We start from the raw sequence: 27,130 nt of genomic DNA on the forward strand, positions 1-27,130 counted from the left end.
AATAAAAAAGTAGGTTGTGGCCCCGTCCACAATATGCCGGAGAAATTTGAAAACTCAACAATCATCACCGGTCATTTTGGATTTGTGTTCGAGGAAAACTCGGGCAAAGAAATCACATGATTATCGTGATATTGCCGTTTTCGAAAAGTTCCGTATTCAAAATGTTTTCCGTCCACACTAAACGCAAAGCAGGCGTCTTCAAACTCCTCCTGTTTGAAGATCGTTTTCGAAAAGCCACGTTTTTGTGACGAATTAATGTGGACGATAAGCCTGTAACCGTAGAAATAAAACTTCGTTTAATTGCGTTTTCAAATTTCTCCGACGTAATGCGGACAGGGCCTCAATGCTTGGGTTAAAAACCAATTTGTGTCAAAAACTGTGATTAAACGTAGAATATTTTTTGGAATTGTTGTGTCTCTTCCCTACATAATTCGCGCCTGTGTCATTCATGTTTTACGAAAAGAGAATAAATCAACAAATGGTGGCCAGTGCGAAACAGTCCCTTTGCTCCGGTATCGCTTTAATTTTTGTTAATTGAAAGAACAGGCTAACCAATTATGATTAATTTTCGAAGAACAGTTGACGAATTTAGATATAACTGCAAAGATTCCAGGCAAAAATCTAGATTCGCACGCTGGCCTTTGTTTAACAATACTCTTTCCTACTCAATAATTTCATTTAAAATGTACTCGTCGCAAAATAACGCTGTAATGTAGGATGCTGCAATATATATTGAGATGTTTTTAGTGTTACGGAGGTGGAAAGAAGTAATAGGTAAAGGTAAAGTCTGCATACGAGCCAAGTGGCCCACCAGGCCGGAGCTTATCCGGATTTCCGTAGCATCAAGCGACTAGGAGTATTTCTACTCCACCCTGGATGGGATGCTAGTTCATCGCAGGGATGCCCCCAGCATTAAACTCGCCGGTAGCCATTTATACACCTGGGTGGAGAGAGGCACTGTGAGAGTAAAGTGCGGCCAGGGCTCGAATTCGGACCGCTCGCTCCGGAGTCGAGCGCAGTAACCACGAGGCCACTGCACCTCCCAAAGAAGTAATAGGTACTCTCTTATTCTGTTATCTTGTTTACGTTTATTCTCAGTCTGCTTCTTTACAGACGCATGCGCACTTGACTGAATTGCAAAACGAAAGAAAGACCCGTTACGGAGATATTTACATTTATATGGTTGAGCGAGATACAGTATGAAACTTTCCTAAAACGAGGTGCTATTTAACAGCTCCCTACTGCGCATGCGTATGTGTCTTCTTCCCATGCCTCTACGCTGGTGAGAACTAGTCTTTTAATGTGTGGTAATATGGCACTGCACGTGAGTTATAAATCTCGATACATCGGTAATTCGTTCTCTGCAAAACTACAACGTTAAATGACGAAATTTTGTCCACCTTAGAGAAAGTGAGACTGCAAACACTTCGTAGTTCCATTTGAAATTGAACGCTTCCTCTACATTTCAGCCATCCTAAAATTGGTGTTTCATTTTTCTCCAAGCACTGTCCTTGGTGTTGCTGTTGTCATTGCTTGAACTCCCTAATATCGCAGACTATGAACTTTCTTGTGTTGTAAACTCATGTTATGGTCTCCTACAATCTTTGAGCTTATGTTTGTGCTTATTTTACAAGGTTTACCGGAGAACTCCTTTGTCTTATTTTTATCTTACATGTTTCTTTTCTTTTTTTTTTAGATAACATTCGAGGGTTAAAAATTATTGACTTCGTAGTTAACCACGATACGTAATCACACTTAAGACGTTCAATTGCTTCGATGTGTGACATATTTTTGCTGTAAAATATCGGCGACTACCTTATATGTACATTACAATGGTGAGATCTTTCACGTGGCTTTCTTTATCAATCCATTCAATAATCACTTAGTTTGTTCTATAGCCCGGTACCTAGTGGTCGCTCATTATTAAGGGCGCCCACTACAATACATGTTACCATAACGACTAAGGCAGAGGTGTATTGTATCAGCCTCTCCGCTGACCCATTCCACCGCCGTCACACTCACCTTTTTAGCCGGTACCTACTCATTTACTTGCTCCCTCTCATAAGACGTATCATTTAGAAAATTTTACCTTTGTTTTACTTATTCTCGTATCTTATATTTTACCAGTTGTATATGTGGCTGAATTTATGAAAACTGTGTCAATACTGTGCACCAAATCACGCGTATGCATCTTGATTTCGAGACTACCAAAGGCCTTAAAATCACTTCAAGCGAAGAACAAAAAAACTGAGAGAAGAGCAAGAAATGGAAGATAAGAGAGTGGAGGGAAAAAAGATTGGCATTCCTTTTAATTTTTGTATCGTCTACTTTGGAAACTTCAGCAGGGCGCGATTTCTTTAACACATCTTTCATAAATCCAGACATAATTATATTACATGTATATTATTGTAATGTAGTTAGGTATTCCCTTTTGGCGTAAATCATTACGCCAAATGGTTTCTTACCTCTTACTTACTTAGGAGAAACAACTGGATTTAGCAATTTTTCACAAAGACAGTGATTATTTTATGAAATGTACAGTCAAATCGAATTTTAAGTATTAAAACATTTGCTGCATCTATCAACGGTCTTTTCTAAACATTTACACCCTAAGAAAAGGAAAGAAGCTTTTCAATTAACTGCCCCGTGCCTTCCAATTTGCAGTAAAAACAACTAGCTTGATTTTCTCGCTCAAAACAACACGCAGCTAACTCTTGCAGAATCTTCTTTCATTAACCCAAAAAATGGTTTTAAGTTCCAATGCAGCAAAGTACTCTGAAAGTTTCCAGGTAAGCAACTATTGGAATGATAGCAATACAGTCGAACTTCTTCACAACGGCCTCCTTGAGGACAGAGGAGAGTGTCGGTTGTAGAGAGGTGGCCTTATGAGCAGGTAGGAGCGTAATATGACACTTTTTTGTCTTTTAAAATGCTTATAGGTAAGACAACCAAACTATATCGGTGAAACAGAAACCAAGCAGAAACAGAGACCAACTGCGTGTGGTATAGATTAAGTTTCGTCACCTTTTACAATAAAAAATAGGGGTTTTTTTTATACATTGTTTGTCAGTCGTTGATTAACTGGCCGTTGTCGAGAGGTTTTTTTGGCAGTTGGGATGCACTTAAGTGACCGTTGCCGTTGTGAAGACTGGTGGCCGTTGTCAAGAGATGGAATAAGAGTGAATATATGGACCGTCCGCCGGGACAAAAAAGGTGGCCGTTGTAAGGAGGTGGCCGTCAGTGGAGGTTCGACTGCACTAATTTTTCTAATGTGGTGATCATGTTCATTTTTCCTTCGGAGTAATAGTCAAGGAGTGGATGTGTTATGTAACGATCACAAAAGTTCCCTGTGCTCTATGTACAGTGCGTGAGGTTGGTTCACGCTGCAGTCACGGAATCAGCTTTCTTGACACCAAGTACAATAAAAGCCACGCCCAAAATAACTAAGATTCCACCAATCACAGGCAAAGCTACGAGCAAACCACACGCCAGTCGCAGTCCTCCAAATAGCTGCAATCACAGAACAAAGATACAATCAAATTAGAACTGAATTTTTAGTATCATCAAAATCATAGCAGTTGAAACACATGCAGGTAAATAAAGGTTACTTGAACTCCCCGTCCAAGGGGAAATTAATGGTTTCGTCTCCTGCATACGTACGTTCTGTGGGTTCGTCACGTAATCTTGCGTGACGAGACAAACAAGCTTAGATAGTTTACAGCTGGTACCGTTTTGAATGCTTTTACTGGGTGCGACCAGGAATCGGCCCCAGGCCCTCCGCTTCAGACAACAGTTTATTTACCTGTGAACTGTATTCCTCGGCACTCTCTTGATCAATACTTGCTTCTGTTTCTACCCATGAGATGGGTATCGGTTTGTCAACGAAGGTCACATTCTTAGTTTCTGGGTAACTTGTATGCAATGCTGATTTTAGAAACTGTCCATTCAGTTGAAGGCGAAGTTTGAGCTGCATGGCAGTTCCTGATATCGGTTCAATACTCAGCTGCAAGAGAGAAAAAAGATTTATCTAAAACCATTGAATGTGGGTAGAAATAACTGAACTACAGAGACGTCCAACTACCAGGAATTTACGCTCAAGTGCTATGTCGCAACTGGTTGTACCCTTTGAAACAGGAACATTTCAAGACTCAGCCTCCAGGTTATTCAACAGTCTGCCAGATAACATGAAGCTTGAGTCTAATGTTAAAACATTTGTGAGGAAAGCTTTTAAGTTTTTGAAAACAAAGGCCGAACTCAGATTAGATTGTTTTGAATCTACATAATTAATTAATTTTTTACATACTCGTGTTTTCCACATAATTTTTACTTGTAAATTATACTGATATATCTATATGTATTTTTAATTTTTAGTTAGCATATGATGAATGTAGAACTACTCTGTAGAAAAGTCATCATTAAACCGTTATTATTATTATTATTATTATTATTATTATTATTACTTGGTCCGGTTATGAATGTGACAATGTTTTGAGTCCCGCGGATTTGCTCTTTGTGAAAAGAAATTAAACTTTATGAGAAGGTAAGGTAAGGCATTTAGGAGGAGTGATTAAAACGTAGAAACTACTTCTCAATGGATCCAGTTACCCACAAAATATAATTTTATTAGCTTATTTAATTAATATCCTCACTTTCTTCTGTCTTAAGTTAGTTTTCAGTTTACACTCGTCCGTTTTCGAACTCACAAAAATTATATTAGAGTTTTCCCCCAACACTACAACTACGTCACGATAAAATAACACTTACAAAAGACTCATATTTTCCTTCATCTGGCGTGGAAAGATTCAAATCCTGATACAACGAAGGGTCCCCATAGAGAAATCCCGGGAGGCTCATGCGGATAGGACTTTTGAAAACCCGGCTGACGTCAAAAACCCCTCGGGTAAATATGGTCACGTTATTAACCTCAAGTGCAGACTTTTCCAGGCCGTATTTGTGCATTGGGATATCGTGTATTTCCACATCTTCTTTGTATGTTATGGGAACAGCAAACAGAAACTGTGATATGAAAAGTTCGTAGCTGTTGGCCAATGGAGTGAACTTGGTTGAGCAAGCCTTCAGACTCTTAACTCCTGGGAACTGAGTATAGTAGCCTCGGATCTTGAGCTGTTCAGGAGTGGCGTTTGGGTATAGGTCCTTTGCAACTTGCCCTTGGCCATTTATCGCTAAGAGAAGAAATACAAAAGTACTATTAAATAAGCCACTTTGACTAAGACCCCGTCCTCACTGCGCTAGAGGAATTTTGAGAACGAAGGTTTCTCTCTGAAAATGCATCAATTTGAAATTTGAAAACGCAGCAATCACCGTTTATTGTGGAAAACTCGCAGAGAAATCACATGATTATCGTGACGTCATCGTTTTAGAAAAGTTCCGTTTTCAGGATATTTTCCGTCCATACTAAAACACAAAGTCGGCGTTTTCAAATTCCTCCCGTTTGAAGAGCGTTTTTAAAGAGCTCCAAAAACTTCCTTCATCTCGCTAACTCCAGGGCCATCCCTCTAGCTTGCGTTCGAGCTCTTTAAAATCCCCTGAGGTTAGTAATTTTGATTGCGATCTCGACGTACTCAAGACAAAATAAAGGGTCTGTGGACATACGTTAAGCTTACCTGCATAAGTGAAACGCTCGCCATCGGTGGATTCACACGTGTAGAACGTCGAGCTTGTCTTCACATCTGATTTTTTTGCATGTGAGGTAACCGCGCCTGGCACAGGTATCCCGTTTTTATACTCAGGCAATGGCAGTTTTTCCATCAGGTAACCAAGTGTTATTTCACTCTGGCTACGAGTAGTCGTTAGCCCGTAGTTGTTGACGTCCAGGTACCACATCACATACTTAGACAAATCGCTGACGAATAATCCCACAGTTGTAAGGTTGAGCTGTGAATTTGATGTATTGAAGCAAGCCGATGCAGGGTCTGGGCACAACAGCTTCCCTATAAACCCTGCTGCTCGCGTTGCAAGCGAAGTATTAAGGAACAAAAAATTTATCGAAAGACCGCATTCTATGGTCAAATTACCACCTTTACATTCGCTTAGCAGTGCTTGATTTGTAAACGGTCCGAATTGTGAAGCATTCCGCAGTGGGCCATATAAACCTTTCATCTCTATTAAAGTGAAATTTTTTTGAAGAGATGCGAAATTCGGAATGGAATTTAACCATGAACCAAAGGCAGGATTGTAGGTAGGATTTAAATGAAACATGTTTTGAGGTTTTCCCATCTCAAGTAGAGTAGCATCCAGACTTTTTGTTGTTGAATTGAGCCCTAAAAATAGGAGGTTCAATACAAGTGGTATGAAAGCAGTGCCAAAGTTGTCCGCGGTTCCAGCTTCTGCCATTAAACCAAGGTAGGCAGCATTTAACACCGTCAGCTAAAAGGAAAAACAATTGCTTTAGCCACCAGATTACTGCAAGAGAAGATATATGTGTTTCGTGTGCTGATCACTTATTATGGAGAGAAGCAACCCGAAGAGGCGATGACATAAAATAACCAATGTTCACCACAAACGACTGGAATTTACAGAGCACGTATATGTGAACACAATGCTCTGTTGTCAGTGCAATCACCGAGTTCCGCTCGCGTGTCCACTAACAGTTTTCCTAGACCTCTAATTAACAATTAGATTATGAGCTCGAGATTTCTATGAGGTGATAGTTGATGAGGTCGAAGACCGAATCAACTATCACCTCATAGAAATCGAGAGCGAATAATATAATTGTTTTAGTAGAATTCTTACTAAAATTTACTTCAAATAACGGTTTCCAATTATTTCTTGACGTCTTATTAAGCTTTGCGCCTGAAAAAGGTCGCTCGGATTGAATTGTCATTTAAAATTGAAGTTGTGTGCGCGCGCGGATCAGTTTTTTCGATAATTTTAACTTTTTAAAATGTCAACAAACCATAAATGTCCCTCATTTTGACTTCTCAGGAATTCAATTATCCTTTCGCATCAAAATGTTCCTCTAAAACTTTGGGACAACGGAAAAAAAAGTCGCCATTTCTTACACGACCTCCAGCCACTGCACACTAATGGCTGATAGAGTTCAGTGGCTCAGCCAATCAGATTACAGCATTTGCATTGGTATACTAGTAGAATTCTATAAAACTTTAAGGTAAAAAGCTGTTAAAATTATGAGTCTAAACGTTTTCGATCTGACTGATCATCATCAGAGTGAAATAATATGCATTCGCTCAGTGTTCTCATAGTGTTCTTACAGTGTTCTTATTCAAGTTAAAAGACAAAAACACACACCCGTCACACGTCAAACGTCATTTACAAAGGTAAATGTACTTGTGGACAAACATACATTGGCGAAACAGCACGCAACCTCGAGGTTCGTGTTAATGAACATGCAGAAGTTAATAAGCAATCGGGGCCTGCCAAGCACATCGAACAGGTATTATATAGCTGGCATTACCTGAACTATAAGAACACTGAGCGTATGCATATTATTTCACTCTGATGATGATCAGACAGATCGAAAACGTTTAGACCCTTACTTTTATCGGCGAAATGTACATAGTAGGATTCTACTGAGGTAGATTAGTTTATTAGAGAACATGGAACATCTCCTGTTTGGTATTATATGATAGGTAATATTATTCTCGCCTTTTGATTGGTTTTCACTTATGATCTATTGGAGGATAGACGTACAGATGACATCATTTAAAGTTTTTGTCTCTTTATTTATAAAACAGATAGATTCCACGTTGCCGCGCGTTAGTTTAATAATAGAAGACGTGGAAACGTGTTAAGTTCTGAGTTCTTGCTATATTCATGAATTCATGAGTTCATGAGTTCTTACGATAGTTTGACTTCATCTGTGATCAATTATCGAACAGACGCACGGCAACATAGAATCTATTTGTTAACACGATGCACGGGGAAGTTTGGAGAGCACAAAAAAAGCTTTAAGAAATGTTCGAAACGCATCCGAGAGCAACTCTAGCTTCTTGAGTGCTCTCCAAACTTCCGAAGTGCATCTTAACTCGATGATGTAATGGATCCGGAATGGCCGCCGAAGCAAATTTAATTATGCTCACTCCTTGAGCATGCAACATTGAATTATTGTGCACGCGCTCGTGCACTGACTGCTCATGTGTACTGAGTTTGATAGCACGGCTTCGCTAACTGTATCTCATATAAAAAATTATGAAATATGGACAAACCTTGTCATCTTCGCGGCATGTTTCACATTCTTTTTCTGTTAGCGTCTTGTTGAACTTGGCTTGCTCAAATGACTTGCTTGTAACTTGTCCCTTTTTGAATCTTACGCCCACTTTTTTTGATACCATACTGTAGACATACGGTCCTCTTTCAACCAGCTAAAAAAGAAAGCCGATTATTACTCAACTCACGTACCAACTCACGGTCAAAAATATATTTTGGGATTTTTTTTTTTTGGAAATTGGTCGTGCAAGTTAAGTTCACGATGCTTTTGAACAAGTAACGCAGTTTCGGACAACACATGACAACGTTAGCTACAAGCGTTTTCTAGCTGAAGTAAGCCTCGGATGTTACAGTTCACATTTTAACTTGCTGGTGTTTAAAAATAATCATGTGAAATTGCGCAGAAGGTTAAATGAACTTATGACCCATAGGCTGAGTAAATCAGACCGTATCCAACGCATTGGAATAATTTAGGGAGCTTAAGCAACAACGACAACGACGCCGAGGGCGACGCCTAACAAAAAATGAAGTTATCTTTTACAAGCGAAATTCGCGATTGTCTACATCTGTTCGTTACACCCATGGCTCTTAGCGCTTAAGCTAAATATGCAACGACGCCGTTCAATTCCAAATGGAATTCCACGTTCCGTATACGACGCAAAACTTGGTCATTTCACGTTGTTGTTTTGCAGAGTTCGGCATTGAAATGTACAAAGATTTAAAAGCACGTTATTGTTTTGCTCATTAAATCTTTTGTTTGGTGACGTTCTCGTTGCCGTCGTCGTCGTGGTTTGCTTAAGGTCCCTAATTTCTCCAATCGACTGGATGAACATTTCACTTCATTTCAACCAAGTGCTGGTACATGAAAAGGCGGGAAAATTTGTTCGGCGGTGTTCACTTTTTGAGTTGAATGGGAGGCGTGTGGAAATTAAGCGAGCGAGACAGAGTTTTCATAGGAAATATTCCTTGCTCAATCTCTTCTATATTCTGGAAAATTGCGACCAACGAGCAAAGGCTTACCGAAAGATCAGAGGTAATAAAGTTTGCTGAAAATTCTCCGCATTATGCGAGTCAAATGAAGCAAGATTACACTTGTTTTCATAGCTGTCACCGACAAAACCACAATCGAGTTGCACAGGAGAGATCAGGTACACTGAAGTATGAAAGGACAAGATCTGAATGCAAGGTAAGAAACTTTACTGAAGTGTTGAGCTTACTTTTATTCCGAAACTGAATGCTTTGTAGCTCTTTCTGGAGGCGGTTGTGTCGGTTTCTTGATCGAGTCAAATTTTAGCATGAGTCGAGTCAGGCTCAAGTCTAATTTTACTTGGTCCCTTGGTATTAATTTCTGTGTCAAAATGATGTACCAGAGGTAAAAAAAAAAAATAGCGAGATTTGACTCTTTTATAACTGCAGATTACGAGAGTTAATTCCTGCATAAATTCGCAGCCTTTTTTCCTCCAAGAAAATATTAAAACATTCCTCGCCATGATTCCTCTCAGATTCCGACCTCCATTAGAAACACACAACAGAGGCAGAAGTTCCATTTCAATGAAACACCGTGAAAATTGGTGCGGAGAATGAAAATACTGGCATTTCACGAAAGTCGAGCTCCGTCTTGTTGCATCCACGGGCAACCCATATAAGAAAAAATAGATTCCAACCCATTCTCTCCGAGGAGAGTGTGTGTAGAACATTGCTTATTTATTTTAGGGAGCTTAAGCAATAACGAGGACGACGCTTGGTCAAACATGAATTTCTATTTTACCTTCCAACTTCGCGATTGCCTAGCTCTGTTCAGTATGCCAATGGCTCTAAAAACGTAGTCAGGCTAAATATGCAATGGCAGCGTTCAATTCCATATGAAAAATTAGCCGTCGTCGCTCGCGTTTCGTATACTACGTAAAACTTGGTCATTTTACGACCCCGAGGATAATGCCCAGTAAAAAATGAAGTTATATTTTACCTTCGAATTTCGCAATTGTCTAGATCTGTTCAATGCGCCTATTGGTCTCAAACCTCGCTCAAGCGAAAAATGTAACGCCAACGTTCAATTCCAAATGAAAATACGAAATATTAGTCGCCGTCGTTCGCGTTCTCCAAAATTCGCAGAACTTAGACATTTCAAGTTGATGATGTGCAGAGGATGGCAAAGAAATGTACAAATACCTATAATGCACGTGCACAGCCATTGTTCTACTCATTAGGGAGCTTAAAGGAGCTCAGTCACGGTTTGCGCATATTGAAAAGTTTAGCCTGATTTTTCAAATTCGTCGTTTATAATCCGTGTTAATCTTCTCCATTCTTAGCCATCCTTGTTCTTTTATGGTTTATCTTTATCTCTTTGGTGTTTTTCTATCTTACTAAACTGTTATTTTCAGGTTTCCTACCATTTAAAGGTAATTTTGTATGTGGCCAAAATAACTCAAAATACCGTGACTGAGCACCTTTAAGTAACCACGACGGCGACGCCGAGGACAACGCCGATTAAAAAACATCTTTATTCGATACCTAGGCCCAAGACTATGGAGCAAACTAACAAATAAAGAAAGATCGGCGATAAATCTCAAGCAGTTTAACACCCACGTACGGAGACTAGATCTAGGCAACATCCTAGATGGACGTAGTGGCTGTCATCTTTGTAACTCATAATTTTAATTTCTTTATAGGACTTTTCTGTATATTATTTTTTGTACCCTATTAGCAATGGGGATTCTCCACTGCTAGATGTAACTGACATGATAAAAAAGTCATTGTTATTATTACTATTATTATTATTGTTATCGTTATCGTTATCGTTATCGTTATTATTATTATTATTATTATTATATTGTACCTACGAATCCCGCGATACTCTAAAGTCATTTACTCTGTTCATCACTGTCAAAACTTCACGAAACTGAACTTCTGGGACAAAACGATAAAGTTGAAATGAAGATTTAAAAAATTAGCCGTAGTGGTTCATGTTCTCCAGGCAAAGCAGAATTTGGTCATTTCACGTTTTTTTTTTTTTTTCTTTTTTGCAGAGGACGGTAAAAAAATGTACCAAGAATTATAACACACGTGCACAGCTATTGTCCTGCAGATTAAATCGTTTGTTTAGCGACGTTCCCGTTTCCGTTGTAGTTTTCTTCAGCTTCATGTTAGACCATTTGTTTAGTAGCGTTCTCGTTACCGTTGCCGTCGGGGTTTTGCTTAAGGTCCCACATGATTATGTCTGTAACGGCATGGAGGTGTTTTTGTCCGCACAAGTCAGGCGGTTGTTTATGCCCATGCGCACTAAAACTAAAAACAAATACATAAACACTGAAATATTTATCAAGCTAAGACGCTTCGGCTCCTGACATAAATAGAACATGCGTTATTATTAATTGACCTGATGTCAGTGTTTACAAATGTATCCCTTATCCACACGGAACAGGCAAAAGGAGACAGATCTTCGTTTACGAGAATGTACCTTTGGCGTTTCTCCTCGATAAAGAAATCCCTGCTTGTTTGTGATGTTCCAGATGTAAACTTTTGATATATAGTCGGTTGGACCCTCCTAGATATCAAACAAAAACACGTCAGTATCAGCTAGTGTTACCTAACTTGAAAACGTAGGTTTCACGCTGAAAACGCATCAAATGTTTTCGGTTCACACTACGCCGGAGAAATTTGAAAACGCAAAAATAACCGGTCATTTTGGATTTGTGTTCGAGTAAAACTCAGGCAGGGAAATACCATGGTTATTGTAAACTCGAAAAGCTTGCTTTTCAAAATGTTTTCTGTCCACACTAAAACGCAAAGTCGGCGTTTTCAAATTCCTCCGGTTTGCAGAGCGTGACGGATTAGTGTGGACGGTAAATAAAGCTCCGTTTTCAAATTCCCCGCGCGTAGTTTGGACGGAGCCTAAAAGCAACGAGCAAATATCCCCATAGAAACTATCTTCTTGGTTTTGTTGCTGTTCATAGTAGCTGCTGTTTTTCGTGATAGAGGTCTTTTGATAAGATGACGACTGACGCTGACCAGTTCTGAGAACTTCCAACTGAACTATCAGATTTGATTTAAAAAAAAAACGCTCACGTGAACTCAGGAACACTTTTAGAGGACTACAACCAACTTCAACCTGTTAAAATGCTTTCTTAAGTTACGAATATCGAGGAGGCGTGAGGGTTTGCTATTAACTCTCATTCTTTTCCCACTTTTTCTTTTTATTTTAATCACTTTTTTTCCCAACTTTTTATTTTTCTATAATAGTAATAAAAGTAATAATAATAATAAATCGTTTGAAACTATTGATAGACTGGCCCGCCTAGACTAGCATGGCTATTCGCGGGCCAGTCCAACTGTAAAATGTAGATTTTATGAAGAAATAAAATGATGAAAAATGATGATGAATGATATTGCGGTTTTGCGTTATTTTTGGTGCGGTTTTGCGGAAATGTTTTATTATAACCTGCGGTTTTCGGTTTTAAAAGACTAAGTGGTTTGCAGTTTTCATAATGTTTGGTGATTCAGTCCAATTGCGACCACAGCAATGGCTGTTCCGAGCTGGTGCTCGGGATATCTGAGGGAAACTAGAATCTTGACGAATTTTCCCTCAAAAAAGAAAAAAATCACGGAAAGCATACTTTGAGCAACATTTGAGTGGTTTGCCGTGTTGAAGTTGGAAACATCGGGGTTTTTTCATTGGCTAAGCCAGCAGCATTCTTGCGTGCGCGAGTGCACTTAGTTCTATGGCAGCGTAACGAAGTCTGTCCCACGAAAACGCGTCAATTATATATTGGTCTTCTCAGTTTACGAATTGTCAGAGAGCATGATAATAAGGCCAGAAATAAATAAGGTTGTATTTCTTATTGAATAGCCAACCTGAAGTACCGATGACGGCATGTAGCACATTTGTTGCTATGGTTTCGGTATTTTGGTAAATTTCGATGCGATATTACGCTCTGTGCGGTTTTGCGGTTTCCGGATCCCCCCTTCCGCCCCCGTCAATATCGTGTGATTTCTTTACTCATTTAAAGCGTTATTTCTTTTAAAGCAAGTGGAAATGAAAAAAAAAAATGTCTAAAATGGAGGAAACCACTTGAAAACTCAATAATTATACTATTATACCCATACAAGATTTTGAGAGGTAATAATTTTAGTAATTTTTTTTGTTTGTTTCTTTATTTGTTTTTTTTTGTAAACAGATTGGCACAGACTTACCCATCTGTCGTATCCAGGGCTGTCCTTACTGTCCACACACACATTGTCCTCCACCGTCGTCTGCGCTTTATTTGGTAACATTAATCCAATGATGACACCTAGTGCAACTAATATGAAGCCGATAACAAGGAGGGCTATACCGCTGGTTTTCTTGCTGCACATGGTCAAATCTAGTTCAGTTGTATTCCTTGTTTTCTAAAAGTAGATAAGAATATTAAAATATTAGTTTCCACGGTAGGCATGCTTGGGAATTCTTGCTGACCTTAGCTCAGACCGGTATTTGACTTACACTGACTTTCCAAGTTTTTCATTGGACGGTAGATCCTTTAAAATGCTTGCTTCTGTAGCTATGTTTAACTTCGTTCTGCCAAGAAGAGTCCGCTATCCTTTATGTCTTAAATTTAGGTATTTAATTACGACATATTAGAAATATTTTTTACGCGTTATGTTTGCCATTTTACTGTTAAGTTCTTGTGAAGTGTTTCAAAGAACAAGAACCACATACTGAAGCCACTGAATTAAAACCGTCACGTCACTGCGGTTTGTACGGTCAAAATTTCCGTCGAGTTAGCTAAAATACTGCATGCTATATTCTTGAATATTAATCAATTAAACAGTTATATTATAAAAATTCAACCACGCCGCTGGAATCCAATTTGACGCCGGTTCTTCGCATTAAATTTATAATATCTAGAGAGGAAGCTATATCAGTCTTAGCTGGCTTTCATGCGGCTCCCCTATCCTGGTCTAATTGGAATTTGGAGATGTTGGTTTTGTGGAGGGAAGAAAAGCGGAAAACCCGGAGAAAACTTTCTGAGAAAGACGGAGAATCTCTTATCCTCATGATAAGATTCGCATTAAAACACACAAACAAAGAAAAAAACAACTCAATCCAACCAACCCAAACTGATTAACTGATAACGGACTCCGATTAGCCCCTCGTGGAAATCTCCGAGATAACAAAAGTTAGACTTACTTTCGACACAAAATTAGTGCGCTCAATATGGACTGTACGGGATATTGTTGTCACTAAAACAAGCAGGTGAACTTCCCTTCGTTCTCTTTATCAAATCTCCTGGGAATACAGCTGCTTGTCGTCGCTCTTGGCCGGTTTTCGCGTTTTGCTCAGTTTCGCGCTTAACACCTACTCGGCCAGCAGCGATAAGAGCCGGCTACATTAGCAGGCTTTTCATCAAATTGACGTCAGTTTTTATGGATCTGCCCCCTCAATGATGATGACTTGCATCATAGCGCTGTCAAAACAAGCTGGGGATCGTCAGATACTCCGAACAAAACAGACTGCCAACTGATTTATCGACAAGAGAGGATATGCGCTTTTCAAACTGATGTCACGTTGATTTTTCACAATAACAAGCAAATTTATTTCAACTAACCCTTGACGAATGCGAATCAAAAATGCGAGAAATTTAAATTTGATTCCGAGAACCGCGTTCACATTAAACCAGAGTTCGCACAATGAGTAAACATAAAAGTTCGGAAGCGGAATTTATAAAACTAACGTAATATTCTACTCGGAATTTTTCAAAACAAGCTGAGTCATTACAAGGTTTATCCAGTCTGATCACTGAGTAATTTAACCCTCGATATTCCACGGCAACCTTCATCAAATGTTTTACTCTTGCACTTCATAATCAGGGAATTTAAATTCCGTCAACCCATGTCAAAACCACCTTGATCAATTTTTAAACGAGTTGTTTTCTCGCGCGCGATCGGGATTGGAATCTGGATTCCTTACATTGACCATGAAAATTAATCACGGAAAGCACGATGAGAAATTGCCATTTATTTTAAATCATTTGCTTACCTGGCTATACACTCTTTCTTTTTTATAAGAATGCATTTTATAAGAATATCGAGGCTGAAATTTACTAAATTTTAAGAATATTTTAAGAATGTTTTAAGAATAAACCCCTAGGCTGAATTGGTGAAAAGAATATAATTTTGTGTGTTGAAAAAATACAATACAATTACATGTTTTTAACTAAACCGTACATGATTCTTCCTTTCTCTGAACGGCAAAATAGCCATTTGAAAAGCAACAAATAAACAGCACTAGCCGTACGTTCGATGTTAATAACATTTCTGCAAGAAGTTATGTGCGTGATATCAGGCATAAATGCCTGCAGGCTGGCTCCAAAATTACTTTAACACCATCCAGACACCAAATACAATCGAAAACAGAAATGTCATACGCTATAATCTAAGAATATTTACAATAATGTTCTCAGCCTAAAATGCGCAGAAAAATAAGAACATTGAGCTTCGGCCAGAAAAAAGTATTCTTATAAAAAAGAAAAGAGTGTATGTTAGTTTCTTGTTGTGAGAAAATTAAAAGAAGATGAAGTGTACTATAATATCGCCGAAGACGCTGTATATCACCGATCTCCCTCGGTAGGTTTTCTCGTCAACATTATTCTGAGCTAGCTATCTCCCTTGGACCTCAAAGAACACGGATATTGCCTTAGCTCTCCGTCATTAGCGAGAGAAGCGAAGAGTGTTTCGACCTGCAAGTCAGCTATCAACAGAACTCCTGAATTACACGTTATAAGAGCTAGTATTTACTTAACCAGCCAGTAAATAACAACTCCCATGTAACACCCCCTTAAACATCACGCGCGTATTTATACAGCTGGCGACGCGCGCGGATGTTTCGATACACGCGCGTACAAACATCATTTTCTGTCGGTGCCGGAGGACATAGAAGAGATTTTCAAAATTAGTCAGAATTAACGGCAGTTAACGCAATTGTTTATTATGTTGTCAGATTTAATTTATTGCGTCAAGTTATGATGGTAAAAAGAGCAAGCCTTTATTAAATTCGATTCGGTGAGAAAGAAAGAAAAATTCCGGCTAAGCTTGCTATGAGAAGAGGTTTTCATCTGATTCCACTACCGTCTTCATCGCTGCATCGTTTCTCGAGAGCAAAATTCAGTTCAATAGGAACTCTGGTTTGACTTACTTGACAGAAAAGTGAGTTCGTCTTTTGCACTGACGTCTAACATATCCTGTTACCATGGCTTTTAAGGCAAACAAAATATGTTGATGTCCTGGAAAACGTCTTCGCTTGCGTTATTAGAAGTGTAAATTAAACTCTCTCTAGTGTTACTTACTACTGTGTGAGGTTCAAGTTATTGCTTACTCATTATATTAACCCTCCCGGCTAGGAAAAAATCGACAGCAAGACGGTGGCTTTGTTAACGAACGGTTTTCGTCTTTTTTTTCAGTTTCACACGGTGATTAAACATATGAATTTCGTCATTGATTTCACTGTTTTCTATGCTACAGTATGGTATGACTATAGGTCATTATATGGCATAACAGAAAACAGTGTATTTTAAGCTACCATTTCCGTATTGCGAAATATCTGTTTGTGCTCGGGCAACCTTACTCGGAAATTATGATTCACTCCCGTTAAAACTAATCTTTCGAACTTCAAATGACTGACCAGCGTTTCAGAAACGGAACAAATACGTTTCAACAACTTTGCAGTGTTTGGGCGATAACTCAGTCTGCCGATCACCAAGACGAGAAAGCTCTGCAGCTCAGTAATAACGAATCCGGTCAGTGATGTTTTCTGGTTAAAATTTGTAGTGGCAGGGCTTTTTTCAAGCGTCATTTTTAATTTACTGAATTGTGAAATTCATCATTCCAACTTTGTGTCCGGAGAAGAAGTGTGTATTTGCATTTAATATGAACTTGTCTATCATTTTAATTTAATTTTTCTATCTCACTACAAATCGGTATTGCCTTCTTGTCGCTGGCGGGCGCTTGTTAAGGCTAAAAAATACGCGCGAAATGCCGTACGTTTGTCTCATTTCTTGCTCTATAGACATCTATAAAACATCTTACACAAAAATGCACGAAATCCTACCTGTCCGCCTGTGCGGTCGATAGCTTCAAGAAAAATGCCCTGAAATTAAACGGGAAAGAAAGTAATATAGCATTACATTATCAATTATTTAGATTAAGAGTTAAAGAAGCTTCGTGCCTGCTTACTGTCTTAAAGCCACTGGGATGAGTATCGTTTTTAGCGCTGTTTAAAAGTGTCATCGGTTAAGTCGCTTCTGCCGGTGCAAAGATTCAGTGTCCGAGTCATCACTTGCATTTTCATCCGACGGAACTATTAGCCAAAGATAATATGAAAAGATCTTATTGATTCACCTGCACTTTTGACAGATAGATTGAAAACAACCAACGCACGCATCGAAGCAATGGCTATTGTCTTTTTGGACTAATAATATCAATAAGCTTTCCTCGGTTCAGCTGGCCCCGTGAGGAATAAATGGAAATTTCCTTTTAAAGCTTTTTCTTCTTCTCTGGATACAAATGGAACTCCCCTTGATGTGTTTTCTTTTTTTTGTGCGCCGCCTCTCGTAGTTTGTTGACGGTTTACTTACGGTTTGCAGCCTGCCATGCTTTTTGTTTTCGCTAGCATAAATTACAGCTGCCGACCTCTAATTTATGCTATTGAAGCACACAGGATGGCAACAATATAGGGTTGAATAAAGAATACAGGATTCATAGCTGAAAGGAAAAAAAGACTGAAAGATACTAAGCCTTTGCACATACTTGGTCATCGTATAAGTACTGGGTTTTTGGGACAATTATGAAGCTATTGATGTAACAAAATGAAAAACGTTGATTGTAAGTATCTACAACATGTCCAGCTCACATTTATTCCTCCTCAAATTTCAATTTTCACGGCTTTTAACAGGTTCAGATATTTATTCTCAGTCGATGAACTAATTGATGCCGCGTTTCGTATTGCACCGTCACTAGGCAACGAACATGCTAATGAACAACCGACACCTTACAGCTAACATTTAATTACGCAAATAAAACATTTCTTACCACTCCTAAAGCAAGAAGGTTATCATCACACCCTTGAAATTTTAGCTCTATGTTTTCAAAATATGGGTCTTGAGGTTTTAAGTTTTCCGCAGAAAAGTCCTGTTTTGTAAATACTCCCACGCGTTCGTAGAGATCGGGTGACGGCCTCTTACCGGACTCGAATTGATTCCGATCAATATAGAGTTTATATTGACATATGTTATGCCTTCTTCTGCCACTTTAATGAGCTAAATACGTAGTTGTCAAATGCTGTTTTATTATCGATGCAATTGGGCCAAATTTCAAGCAAATCGACTATTAACTTATCACCCACATGGATTGTTCCATCAGAAAAACCCGCCCTTAGTCAAAACTAACTGTTTTCCTACCAAAGCCTTCAAGATTAACTCACTTGCTTAAAATGGAACATTCACTCGCATAAAAATATCTGAAAGTTGTTTTTTGCTTTTCTCACCGAACACTTCCTAAGTACCGTCGAATGAGAATGAACTGAGATGATTAATCACACTAAGAGCAGCTTTCCACAATAAAGAATTTAAAATGAAAATTAAAATTTTGTTATGTAGAAAGTGAGAGATGGCTCTATTTAATGATAACTGGTCGTCTAGCTTGAAGACACTGTGAGGTTTTTTGGCTCTCTCTTGCCGTATTGTCAATTTGCATATATATAGTAACAAAGAAATTTTGTTTTCAAACGGAACTACCGAAAATGATAGATCCAAGTACGTGTTCGCAGTTATGGTCAGTAAATGAAGTGAAATCCAATAAACAAACACCTTTGTCTTAATTTAGTTTACGCTTTTGTGCGTTTTGTCACAAAATGAAACTAAGCGTTTTTACTCAGTAGCATAGGACTTATCGCAGAGAAGGGATCATACATGATACGAACTGACACTAAACATTTGAAAAGCTTGTGAAACTTAGTAATTGTTCATAGTTTTTGCCCTTTAGGTGTGATATTCATTTAGAAATTGGCTTTCAAAAACTACAAAATTTCCGGGTTGAAAAAAAGCGCTAATGAAGCTCATACATGCCCTTTTAAAATTTTGAGTTTTTAATCAAAACGTATTCAACGCATCGGGTTCAAATTACTTGGAACAGTTAATAATGCCATGCTCTTTCAACATTCAGAGCTGATATTTGTGTAGCTTGATCAGAACTGAATCGCTTCTGCTAATGAGGAAAATATTGTAAACAAAGATTGCCCTTTACCGATGACGCATCCGTTGAGATTGGCAACAATAGTAGTAGTTTGATCCTCGAGCGTGACTTGCGAGCCATGTTGTTTGCAGCTGTTCACTTGAAGAAAACAATATGTCGCAGTAGGATGTTTGATATAGATGTTTTCAATCTAGATTTTTCTACCTTCCTGATTTTTTTTTTACCTTCAATAGTTTTCGCGGATACTTAATTTAGGACTAAAGGTTAATATTTTAATACCCCTTCAAATTATTTAAAAATCGCTTTCGCATAAATTGTAATCCGCCATTAAAAGAGCCACGCGCTCGTGTCATTCATTTGAATCCGGCTATCAGCAAAATATGTCTCAGCCATATATTTCAACCAGTTTCTCAGCCATCGACAATTTTGCAAATCACAGCCGCCAGTTCAAAAGCGCGGCACTTCACAGCTGACTGTTGAAATTTGGACCACTTTTCAGCTGTCAATTAATCCCCGTTTAAAAATCATACTTAAATAATAACAATTACATTCTTGTATTTTTTTTTTAAGAATATGTTTTATAAGAATATCGAGGCTGAAATTTGCGAAATTTTAAGAATATTTTAAGAATAAACCCGAGGCTGAGATATTGAAAAGAATATAATTCAGTGTGTCTTGGAAATTTGTGAATACAACACATGCAATTATGTTTTTAACTAAACCGTTAAAAATTCTTCCTTCTCTAAACGGCAAAACGAGCCAAAAAGCAACAAAAATAGCACTAGCCGTATGCTCGATACTAATAACATTTCTGTAAGAAGTTATGTGCGTCATATCAGGCAACAGAACATAAGTAAATAGAGTTATTCACAGTTTATCTTAGAAACCGGGTATTCAATTTCTCATGTCTTAATTTCCGCTTTTTTTTTTTGTGGAACCGTTTCGCAAAGCATTATGGAGATAAAGCCGCGTAGCGTTAGTGTTACAGTGCAGCTCGAATTACCGCAAATACAAACAGCAAACATTGAATAATAAGCTAGTGAAGGTAAAAATGAAGATTGATAGCACCGAGCGAAAATTTCGGTCTCCTGTCGTCAAATCACATTGATCAGAGAGTCTCTGAACTAAGGGTACTTTTGCTTCCTGTATGTGGCAAGCAAACAACGCTGCGTAAACTTCATCTTAATCGATTATCATTCATATTCCTTGGTGAAAACCTTTGTATCCATCTCTCGACATTTTCATTATCGTCATTATCCCAAGCGCAGGATTATGGCAGCACCTTATATTATGTTTACTGAAAGATGGCTAAACAAAGTTGTACATAACTGTGTCTAATTCATCATTTCTCAAACGGACTCGATCTTTTCGCCCCCCCAAAATGGCGAGATGCAAGGTAAACTGCCGAGATTTTGGTGTTTTGACAGTTTAGCTGACGTATGGGCTGTACTGATCGGGTTTCGTGTTTACTTGCAGAAAATCTTGTCGCTCGAATTTTTAGATCATTCGCGTGCAACAAGCTGACATGTTGACACTATTCTGATGATAGTTTAACAGAGAGATTTCCTCTATTATAAGAGATCGGCTCTATAATTACCCTTTGTTCAAGGATAACTGGAATATTTAGAATTTCGTCTGCTAAATTTCAGATTTTTTCGATAATCCGCTTACTTATTTTCTGAAGTATTTTCCTGCCAAGTGTTTTGAAATTCTAGCCAGTCGTTCTCGAGAAATAGGCGTAGTTGCGACGATTGATTCATTAAAGTATTCAGTCTCGATTTTTTTACTAACTTCGCACGCGCTACATTTAACTGAGTTCTTTCGGCTACGAAGGAAAAGCTGAAAAATTGCTGGGTTTTTTGGATCTTCACTTTTTCTGTCATACCATCCTAGCAAAGGATCTAGAACACAGTGTGTCATTTGCGAAGAAAAATAGCACAGACAGCGAAGGCTTGTGCGCGCACTGCCTCGCATTACCAATAAAAGCTACAGGGCACGCGCAAAAACGGTGTTCGACTACCTTAAACTGTAATACTTTTTTTTTCATGGAATTTAACCTCCTGCATACGTAGCTTTCTGTTCATCACGGGTTGATTGAGCCTCTAAGCGTTCAGTTAGCAGTCTGTTAAATAAATAAAACTCTTTTTTCAACAGAATGCTGCCTGGACTCTTTTTCAAACTTGGGTTTTGCAGTACATTTTTAACTGAGCATGCTTTCTTGTCCATTTTTCCTGTGTAGTGAAAACGGAAAAAAGGAAAAAGAAACAAACATAAAGTAGCAAGGAAAATACTACTGCTGGATTTCATTGATTTCATTTCAACTTGATTTCCCCGTTTAACTTTTCGTGCGCGCACTTATCTCTAAAGAGTTACCTTTTTTCCTTTCTTTGACATGATTAGCAGCGCTTAACCTTTTACGAATTACGAATAATCTTTGGTAAGAATGCTAGTTTCGCAAAATGTGATTTATAAACACAAACATTGATGATTTTCATATGTGAAAAACACCAATTCGTCGGTACCAGCTATATTGACCAACTTGTGAGTGGAAAGCGCCACTGTGAGATTTTAATCTGTCCCGAAGGACACAAAGTTACTGACCCCAGCTAGGATCGGGGACGGAGTTCTGACTAACTGATCGACCGAGTGACTGCGTGACTGACTGACTTGGCGAATGGCTCGCTGGCTGATTGACTGACTGACTGACTGACTGACCGACTGACTGACTGAGTCACCGACTGACTGACTGACTTACTGTATGGCTCGCTGGCTGATTGACTGACTGACTCACTGAATGACTGAATGACTGAATGACTGAATCACTGAATGACTGACTGACTGACTAACTGACTGACTAACCGACTGACTGACTGAGTGACCGACTGACTGGCTGACTGACTGACTGATTGACCGAATGGCTGGCTGGCTGATTGACTGCCTGACTGACTGACTGACCGACCGACTGACTGACTTAGCGAATGGCTGGTTGGCTGATTGACTGACTGACTTACTGAAAATATTTATGCGAGGGCCACTGGTTTTCAGTTATTACTGTTGTGTGCTACCCTCACTAAATAGAATTGATTATTATCATTATCATTATTATTATTATTATCATTATTATTATTATTGTCACGGACTGAGTGACTTACTGACTGACTGACTGACTGATTGACTGACTGACTAACTGACTGACAGACTGACCAACTGACCGAGTGACTGAGTGACCGAGTGACCGAGTGACCGAATGACCGAGTGTCCGAGTGACCGAGTGACTGAGTGACTGGGTAACTGAGTGACCGGGTGACTGAGTGGTTGAGTGACTGAGTGACTGAGTGACTGAGTGACTGAGTGACTGAGTGACTGAGTGACTGAGTGACTGAGTGACTGAGTGACTGAGTGACTGAGTGACTGAGTGACTGAGTGACTGAGTGACTGAGTGACTGAGTGACTGAGTGACTGAGTGACTGAGTGAATGAGTGACTATAGTAATAGTAATAGTATATCTTTATTGCGCCTTACTCTCCAAAGGGAGGTATTGGTCTAGTTACAATAAAGGTTTCAACGTTAACTAATAACAGTACAAAATGATATTTACCATATCCGTATACAATAAATTGGGAAACTCATAGTGCTAATTACTTTTGTGAATTGAGAATCTCTTTTCTTTTTTGAAACATTAAATGGAGATATTTACCGTGCTTTCTGCTCTAAGTAAATACTTCGTCTTCTCGTTATCACTTAAACTGGGGTAATGGGTATCGGCGTTTGAAATATGCGAGTGCAGCTCACGTCTTAATGTGGTATACCCCCGACAATAAATCAAGAAATGCTATTCATGTTGTATGCAGTTTTCTTTGCATACTAAACGCGTTCGCTCTTCTACTGGGATTAATGCTCCCCTATTTCCATATTTGCCAGTTTGTATTCGTAATGCATGACATCCTAATCTAAGACTTGCTAGGCCAATTTTGTGTGCTGGCTTTGTAATTAATGTCAGGTAGTTTTCAAATTGATAATTATTTTTAACTTCCTTTTGTGTGAATTCTCTCTTGAACTTGTTGATGACCTATTCTGGGTTTCAAGCCAGTTCTGTAAATACTGATTCTTGAGTGTTTTCTTTATAACTAATCGTGCATTCTTGATGTGTTGCTGGGTTGCTGGTTCTTTTATTTTACACTTTTTATTGATTTCTTCATTCTGTTGAATGTCAAAGAAAGTTGTATGTTTTTTTGAATATTGAAATGCTTCTCGTAACAAAACGTTGTTAGTGGAATGCTTCAATCTTTGCCAGTAGCTGAAGATTGATGCTTTTATGTCCATGCTTAAAGGGTACCTCCCAAGCTCTGCTCTGCAAGCAATATTTTCTGTTTACCATGGAACGTTTAACGACTGTTTACAAAACTTTATATGAACTTGTTCAGCCATTGAGTGACTGAGTGACTGAGTGGCTGACTGACTGACTGACTGACTGACGACTGAATGGCTGGCTGGCTAGCTGGCTGACTGACTGACTTAATGACTGACTGCATGACTGACTGACTGACTGACTGACTGGCTGGCTGGCTGACTGATTGACTGACGGACGGACTGACTGACTGATTGACTGAATGAATGACTGACTGACTGACTGACTGACTGACTGACTGACTGGCTGGCTGATTGGTTGACCGACTGAGCGACCGAGTGACCGAGCGACCATGCAACCGAGCGACTGACTGAGTAACTGACTGACTGGAAAATGCAACAAGCAAATACGAGCGAAAATAGACGACAATAACGTTAGATAGGCAGTTGAATCAAATCAATTGTTATAAATTCCTAAACGTAGTAAATCATGCCTGAAAAGGTTTGTGAAATCTCATGCACCATCTTTAAATGGCATGTTTACTGCAGAAGTATCTGTATCAGGCTTATCCAAAATTCGACAAAATATTGCTTTTTCCTCGTTCGACGTGGTGTCAACAATGTGACAAACTACTTGTTTTTAAATAGACAAATCACTTGGCTCTAGTAATAAGCTTAAAGTGCGGTCACAAGTTAAAAAAGGGGAAAAATCTATCAAGCAGTTGGTTAACCTGATACGCTCAGGACAAATACATTGAGAAAAAGTCACTAAGAGCAAGACTTCAATATTAACGTTTGTATAAATAATTCAGCATGTTTTTTATTCACAGGGTAATCAGACCAACACGAAAAAATTACAGAAAACTTAAATGGTTCCAGCTTATCTTTACTGCGCTCATTATCTCTCACAACGCGACATATAAATGGAAAGGTTTGCTTATTAATCTTAACAAATGGCAACACAAATTTTGCGTAACATTTTTTTTGCTCATGGCGATGTTCTTGAATGAATTCGTAACTCTGACATATAATAATTTTATATTCACGTTTTGGCGAGAATGACTGTGAGTTTTTGAATTTACTTCTAGCGGATTTAATAAGCGTAAAAACGTTTTGGTCTCTTGAAGAAACGTTGTGAATAGAATGTTCTGGCACAATTTCTTTCATAAAAAATAAAAACATGGAAAACTCCAGTCGACAAAATTCCAATTAATCGAAAAAAAAAAACAAACAAAAAAAAAAATTAAGGATCTTTGGAGTAGTCGTAATTAATAGCAGTTATTTTGGTTTTCCGAGGCTTTATATGACAAATGACCGATTTTTTTTCTTAATATATTTTATCCTTTGTGTATTTTCTCATAAGCGAATTTCTCCTCAACAATCTAGTTGTGGAACACTTGAAGAGGGTGACGACTGCAAACGTTGAAAATCCGCAGCACGTTGTCAATTAAATATTGTAGTATAGCGACCAAAAAACATTCTGAGATGAAGATGTCTCGAGAAGTTGTGTTTTGCTTTAATTGCTTTCACAAAGGTCGAAAAATAATCGCGAACGCCATCGATTTGTCCCAGATCTAAAACTTGACACGAATGAAAAAACAAATTACACCTCGGACGCAAGAGAAGCAAAAATATTAGCCATGAAAACACATTAGCATAGAACCAGTCTATACATTAATTTTAGTTTATAATCCTTGAAGGCTGCTTATAACCACTGCTTTTGGGTATTTAATTTCACTATATCTTTGTCATTTGTTTAGAGATCGGTTTTGTAACCTCCAATTGATTGTGAAAGGTTCACAGGCTTGTATTTATCGTGCAACGTAAATTTAAACATTGAAAAGCAAACTGGAAGAATATGACACGAAATTAAACGCATTTGCTTAACACAAGTTTGATAAGGGTGATATTGTTTTGGTGAGCAGTCTTTCGCTGAAGACACAAAGCTCCTGCTGCTTCACGCACGAAACACTTGGTCGGTGCTCAGTTAAGATAGGGATTCATCAAAGCAGATGGCCTTTAGTTATCATCGGTTGTGCATTGTATAAAACAAGCCCGCTCGTATTTATCATGAATACGACCGAGTTTATAAGAGGATAACCCAACAAGAACTTTTATTTTTTTCTATTTTCGCTATGGTTATTTTTTAATCCCCAAGGCAGCTGATCTGTTAAATTTTGCCCTGTTTGAGTGTTGACTTATTAAAAATGCTAAATAATCTTTCTTTCTTTCTCTGTTCGCCGGGATATCAGTTGTCCGTCTCATGGATGCATGGTTCATGATCAAACAGTTTCCGCCGTAAAACAACGTCGTTTGTTGCCAGAATGCAATATTTGTTCTAGATATGAATTTTGAACAAAACCAAGGCAAACCTAAAGTGCAGTAAAACTCGCAGACTACGAGCTGAAGGACACTGAAAAAAATAGGACAGAGTTGAAAATCGACTTGGTTTCATACGGAAAACCATAATACATTATATCTGTTAGTTTCCTTCGAGTAACGAAGCAAAAAACCCATTTGCTTATTAGTTTTATCGTACGTACGTCTTACAGTTTACAAAACCCACCTTTCACCACGGCTGCCAAATGGATTCTCACCGTCACAACATGATAAGTGAGTGTTTAGTCGTCATGGATACATCAGCAATAATACCAAATTTCCACTTGATCGCGAGGCTTCGGGAACGAAATAGCTATCTTATATTATTTCCCTAAGCCTCGAAACGGCTTCTTTTGTTTCCAGTAAGATTCGTATTGGACCACGTATTAAGACTGCCCTCGTTTTCAAGGAGGCGTCACTTGATGAAAGCTTTTGGCGATCAAACTGTTAGTTTACACTTCAGTTGATTTTTCGCTGATCAAAGTAATTTTTTCTAGTCGTATCCGGTGCCTGATTCGACAGATTGCTAGAAAAACATTTGTTACTTGTCGTCTTCGATAATCAGAACACTATATTGCGCAAAGTACGGAAAGAACCAAATCATGTAGAAAATTATTTCGACGTCAGTAACACTGGGCAGATTAACTTGTAGGGTATATTTCGAAAACAAGAAGGCAGCTGGTGTAAAATTTGTTTATTTTGGTTTCTTGTCGCTTATGGATGACTGGCAGGCGTAATGAAACCCTCCCAATCGAGCGTTTTTCTTGTTGGTTTAATTGGCAAACTAATTCAACAATCTTCTTCCTTGCATGTTAATAGCGGACTCCTCTCGTTTGGTCAATTATTCAAATTTGTTACTCCAGAGAAGTTAACACGTGGAAACTTGGTAAAAATACGTCGTCAGTATGAAAATAACCCTGTTTTTTAATACTCTTCCAATATTTTTAACCATTGTTTGGCGCTGGAGTTTTACCATCGGCCGTCGCTTGCCGTT

At 38.6% G+C, this 27,130-nt stretch overlaps 1 protein-coding gene across 5 annotated transcripts; it reads right to left on the reverse strand.

Moving 5' to 3' along the window:
- Positions 1-496: 496 nt before the first annotated feature.
- Positions 497-26,979, reverse strand: LOC145483499 (uncharacterized). 5 transcript variants are annotated; one of them, XM_081462020.1, is made up of 9 exons: positions 26,324-26,979; positions 17,270-17,308; positions 13,378-13,572; positions 11,645-11,731; positions 8,187-8,342; positions 5,625-6,387; positions 4,765-5,183; positions 3,803-4,003; positions 497-3,510 (listed from the first exon to the last, which is right to left on the reverse strand). In XM_081462020.1, the coding sequence occupies exons 3-9, from the start codon at positions 13,537-13,539 to the stop codon at positions 3,379-3,381; spliced, it is 1,920 nt and encodes a 639-aa protein (XP_081318146.1). In that variant the 5' UTR covers positions 13,540-13,572; positions 17,270-17,308; positions 26,324-26,979; the 3' UTR covers positions 497-3,378. The 5 variants fall into 5 exon arrangements, with proteins under 5 accessions (XP_081318146.1, XP_081318145.1, XP_081318148.1 ...); XM_081462019.1 differs by lacking the exon at positions 26,324-26,979 and adding an exon at positions 17,395-18,681; XM_081462022.1 differs by lacking the exon at positions 26,324-26,979 and adding an exon at positions 17,560-18,680.
- Positions 26,980-27,130: the final 151 nt, after the last annotated feature.

This window comes from Orbicella franksi, chromosome 4 (genome assembly GCF_964199315.1).
Source record: "Orbicella franksi chromosome 4, jaOrbFran1.1, whole genome shotgun sequence".
Classification (NCBI taxonomy): Eukaryota; Metazoa; Cnidaria; class Anthozoa; order Scleractinia; family Merulinidae; genus Orbicella; species Orbicella franksi.

What these genes read in the sequence shown, in the direction of transcription:
- LOC145483499 (XM_081462019.1), bottom strand. Translation starts at nt 17,448, where the DNA reads ATGACACTTTTAAACAGCGCTAAAAACGATACTCATCCCAGTGGCTTT. An exon ending in GCCCTGGATACGACAGATGG is followed by an intron (nt 11,732 to 13,377) that starts GTAAGTCTGTGC and finishes TTTGATATCTAG; the next exon opens with GAGGGTCCAACCGACTATAT. An exon ending in AAGGAAAATATGAGTCTTTT is followed by an intron (nt 4,004 to 4,764) that starts GTAAGTGTTATT and finishes TCTCTCTTGCAG; the next exon opens with CTGAGTATTGAACCGATATC.